The sequence below is a fragment of the Etheostoma cragini genome, chromosome 10 (genome assembly GCF_013103735.1).
Source record: "Etheostoma cragini isolate CJK2018 chromosome 10, CSU_Ecrag_1.0, whole genome shotgun sequence".
NCBI classification, from domain to species: Eukaryota; Metazoa; Chordata; class Actinopteri; order Perciformes; family Percidae; genus Etheostoma; species Etheostoma cragini.
Genome location: NC_048416.1, coordinates 27,467,061 through 27,472,340, shown reverse-complemented (window position 1 = coordinate 27,472,340; position 5,280 = coordinate 27,467,061). Strand labels below are relative to the sequence as shown.

The following is a 5,280-nucleotide window of genomic DNA, read 5'->3' as shown; positions in this document are numbered from 1 at the left end:
AGCAGTGACCAGGAGGGGAAGTGGCATCTCTCCAGCTACCAATCCCCACTCCGTACTTTGGTCCATACAGAGACTTGAACCAGCGACCCTCCGGTTCCCAACACAACTCTCTACGGACTGAGTTACTGCCCCCCCTACTAGTACCACACAGTAAAAATACTCTATTACGTAAAAGCGCTGTCTATGGAAATTTTACTCAAGTAAAAAGGCTAGATTACTTTATAGAGAGTAGAAAGTGGCATGAAAAAAAGACTCAACTAAAGTACAAGTACCTCAAATTTGTACTTAAATACAATCCTTGAGTTAATGTACGTAGTGGCATTCCACCACTGATCGGGAGACCTGAGGATAGTTCACTGGTGGGAGAAGAGAAGAGACAGACCTGACAGAAGACAGGGGAAGAGAAGAGTAATTAAGGGGAGAGGATAGTGATGGAAAAGAGAGGACACTGGGGAGAGTAGAGCAAAGGTGAGAAGAAATTAATCAGACCGAAAGCACAGGCCAGATTGCTGGCAGTAGGTGAATGGGGTGAATGGAGTTGAAAGTTGTGACTATCGGGGGAGGTAACAGAGGACAGGAAGAGAGATTAGATGAATGAGATGGGTGCAATTCATCCAGTTTTCCTCCTGCTATTGTTCATTTTCCCTCAGGGATTCCAGGGATCTCCCTCCGGATTTATGTAAAAGCAGGAACATCTAAATCTTTTTGTTGTTGTTGACTGATGGGAATAGGACAGCACTGATGAGTCTACAGAATCTGGCTGGTTACGTATTGATTCACGGCACTGCTAATTTGTCATTGTGACAGGTGTGGAGCACCTATGTCACCTGGGGCACGTTTGGTGTGTGTAGGTTTTTTCCCATTTGGTGGGTGTGTCTCTTGTGGACAGGCTGTGTCCCAGGTGATACCCAATCAGCAGAGACGTGTCTCACAACAGGGTGTTCGACGTTTCAGTTTAAAAGAAGTGTGGCTACTGGGTTTTTCCGGGGCTGAACGTGGCCCAGATGATGGGAGGCTGCAGATTTAGACACTCAGGTGACAGACATCAACCTTTGGCAGTCACAGCATAGTCCTTATAAATCCACCAGAGTTTAAAATGACAGCACAAAGAAAGAGGACGGCGAGGGACATCCTGCGTAACCTCTGGCGGCGCCGGAACCATCCCGTAAATGGAACTTCTTTCTTCTTGTCTACATAGATGGAGGTCCCTCACCTTCCTCTTTCTTTGTGTTGCCATTTAAACTTCGGTGGATTTTGAGGACTATGCTTAACTACAGAGATGGCAAAAGTACTCACTTCCCGTACTTAAGTAGAAGTACAGATACTTGTGTTACAAAATACTCCGGTAAAGGAGAAAAATGTGTAGACTGCTTTTATTTTTCTTACTATTTTATATAGGCCTATGTATATATTTATACAGTATGTAGTCTCAGGAACTGTGCACCACGTTCCCCCCTCCTTTTTTTTCTTCTTCTGCTCTTCTGCACTATATTTTATATTTTTATATTACATGTTGACACTGTAAAGGGGTTGCTTCAATCTTGTTGCAAAGGTACTGCACTAGTGTATAATAACAATAACGGCTTTCTATTCTAATCTATTTATTCTTTGTAATCTTATCACTCTACAATGAAGACATCCATGTCCAGATGAAACCGTTAAACTAGTTTGAACATTGTTCCCCGATCCTTCTTTTGTAACTGTATGACATCCAAAAAAAACGACCAGAAGAAGAAATGGGAACAAGAGACAGCACACTCCAGGTGTTTTGTTTGTCCCCCCCCCCCCCACCTTCTTTTAACCTTTACTTTCACACCTTTCCTTTCACACCAAGAGATGTTGTTTCCTGTCAAACTCAGGTCTGAATGGAGCATTTTAATTGAAATACAGAAAATGCTTCTGGAAACGCACCAGAAAGAAAGACATCTTCCATTGCACTCATTAAAGCTTTTTATAGAAGAGAATGTAGCCCTCCTTCCCACTCACCTGCCTGGTCTATTATTCTAGATCTTAACAGGGATTTTAGCTTCACTGCTTCAGGATGAAAGGACCGTAATGGCAAAACACCTAATCTGTTTTCATGTACTGTATAGCTGGAGGAGTAAAAAGAACAGTGCCTGTCCTCACTTACTGCTGCTTCTAATGTGACATTTACTTCTTCAGATGGCTGTGCAGTAGCATTTAGCAGAGTGAAAGACAACAATAAGATGATTTCTTTGACTGATCCTAAGTGCCGACAGTGTTTATGCACAGCGATGCTCTCGAAAGCTTGTGGTCCGACTCAGTCTTAAGCTACTATCAGATTTATACATTGATTACAGTGAGTCAACAACTTTGGCTTCACTGCGTTTTAGTTTCCAAAAGTCCTTGACCAAGTGCCAAAATGGCAAATCTGAACCGAGTGAATTTTTAGACACTGACAAATATTCTGCTTGCGCAGCATTCTTTATTTTTAACACCATACGAACACGTCACACAGCGCTTGGATTCTGATCACCTGCAGCAGCCAAATATTCAAAGTCAACGTGTCCTTGAGTAGCACATCAAGTTGTGCAAGGCGCTCAGCCCGACAGCCACAGAAACATGCCAGGGTGGTGAAAGTTACCGAGACCTGAGCCCTCAACTAGGGCTGGGTACCCAACTTCAATACTTTTAGACTTAGACACCCAACAGACACCACATGGTATTGAGTGTGCAAAAATGCCTTGCCATTCAATAACTAATGAGTAAATCTCATCGCCAAGATCTAATAATGGCGGTAAACGTGGTAGAGGCATGCAGGAAAAACTCTACGTTACACACAGAGAGGCGGGCGCTCATGTGTGTGTTTGTTGTAATTTCAGAGGCTGTAATGCAGTGTAAAGGAGCTGAAAAAAAAAGCTGTTCAAATGGAATTTATTTTAATAAAAAGTAGGCCTATCCTTCAGGAACCAGTATCAAATTCGGTACAATATCAAAAGCAAGCACGCTGCATGCTTATTCCCTGATGCTCTTGAGATTTATTTCTTATGTGGGTATGGAAAATTGGTAGTGAAACACAAGAGATTTTTCGATATTGATATGCTAATAAAGAGGCAATTTGGTCTGTCTGTGCCTAAAAAGTAACAAAGTTCTAATTTTGGTACCAAATTACAACTTACAAACTCCCTGAGTTCTGATTGAAAAGCATTACGTTGCATGGCTATTATCACATGAACATGTAGAAGATGAAAATTAGCCTACGTCATCAAGCAACATTATGGTCCGTTCTAGGCTACATCCTTCTGTCTTTTTGAGTTTTGGTTAAATATCTATCGGACACCAGAGATGGCAAAAGTACTCACTTCACACTCACTTCCCGTACTTAAGTAGAAGTACAGATACTTGTACAGATACTGGTAAAAGTAGAAGTACTGATTAAACTTATTTACTCAAGTAAAAGTAACAAACTACAGGCTAGGAAATGCACTTAAAAGTATAAAAGTAAAAGTAGCTGTGAAGGACAACCATTTTTTATGCAAAGCTACGTGGACCAAACACACGTTCCTAGAGTGTGAGCTGAGAAACTTCAGTGGACGTGAAAAAAGGCTCTTTATGTGCCGTAGGCTACATTTTAAATGTGTCTGCCAACAGGCCTAAAACATCCCATATTGTATATGATTATTGTGACAGAGACTGGGACTCCAGGTTAATGAGATTCACACTGAGCAGCAAGATATGAATTCAATTGTGATTCTGTGAGAATTCACAGATCCAGTTTCTCTTTTTTAATCTTCCCCTTAACATTTAAAGGAATGTACATGTATGTGTGTGTGCTCCAATATGGCTTTTGGAAAGAAAATAAAGCATTAGATATGAATTACTAAAGAGACATTAATTAAGAAGTTCCCCATGCTTTTAGAGTTACATCACATTGGCCATTAGTCATGCTTGATGCCTACAATCTCACACATCTCTCAGAGAAGGCCGGGGATGATGGGAATGTCTCGCTGCTTGTCTAACCAGATGTGCAAACATTAGCGCCATCAAACCGCAATGATTTACCGCAAATGGATGCAGAATGCCGCAGGAACTGTCAAGTTGTGTTAATGGTGCGTCAAGTGCAACTTACAGTAGCCTACATTCCCATTCAATTAGTGAATTTCTTTGAAAGTTGTTAGTTAGGACTAGAGTAGGACTGTATTTAAAGCTGACTCTGGTTTCCAACTTGGCCCCAGGTGAGTCTGTTAAAACACGGACGGAAACAACTTCTCTCTGTTGATGCAACGTGACACCTGGCCAACAGGTGGAGAACGCACACAGCTAAATGACTAGCTAACTGGCTAACATTAAAGGTCATGGAACTACAGACCAATACAACAACAGACTTAAATGAAGTGATAACATACGTAATACGACTCACAGTTCTCATGGACGCACACACACAATCTCACATGATGTATCCTCCGACGGGACAGCTCTCTCTTTCCTTTCTCTCTTTTACTCCGTGTGGAGCGCGCCCCCGCTCGCGGTGGGAGTCGCGTGTCCGCGCTATTCTCCGACATGACGACCTCTTGTACAAAACTAAAGTAACGAGCCAATTTGGTAAAATGTAAGATGTAGAAAGTAACGAAGGTAAAAAAAATGGTAAAGTTTAAATATACTGAGAAAGAAATCTACTTGAGTAGCCTACAGTAGGCTACTTCGTTACTTTAGTTATCTTCGTTATCTCTGACGGACACCTTAAACACCTTTAGCCTACCTGCTTTCCTGAGTTTCCTGTTCCTGAACACGGACACGATGACCAGCAGGTTCCCGATAACATCCACCACGATGGTCGTGATCAGGACGCCGGCCAGGAGGGTCTCCACCCAGGGGAAGGACTGGTGCTGCTGGCCCGGAGCCCCCTCCCCCCCGGGCGGCGTGGAGTTGCGGGGCCCCAGGGTCCCCTCCACCATGGTGGGCTCGCGCTCCTCCAGGGACATCATTTGCGGAAGGTGCCTCGGGTCGACGAGTCGCATCGGATCGTGGAAGATCGGTCCTTTCATCATAACGCACGGCTCGCCCAGGGAGGCTGGAAGTTACACAAGACGTCAAAGGATGCTACATGCTGCCATCTGAATGGAGACTTTATAGGCGATAGTTATTAAATTAATTAATTAATTAATTTATAGCAAATCCGAAGTGCCTCAGTCAACAATTCTAAACAAATGCATGAGGAGTGCGAGGAGTGGAGGAGGAAGAGTGAGACAGCGCGTGCACGCGGACGAGAGATGTGACACATGACCAGTTGAATAGAATGAGAGACGTATAGCCTAGATA

General features: G+C 43.1%; 1 protein-coding gene across 1 annotated transcript in view; it reads right to left on the bottom strand.

The window, feature by feature from the left end:
• The window catches only part of mtnr1al (melatonin receptor type 1A like), a 16,945-nt gene extending 11,665 nt beyond the window's left edge, over positions 1-5,280 (bottom strand). The window contains exon 1 of the mRNA XM_034883951.1: positions 4,721-5,280. Within this exon, the coding sequence (XP_034739842.1) occupies positions 4,721-5,009 (289 nt within the window). The 5' untranslated portion in view covers positions 5,010-5,280. The remainder of the gene's footprint in view (positions 1-4,720) is intronic.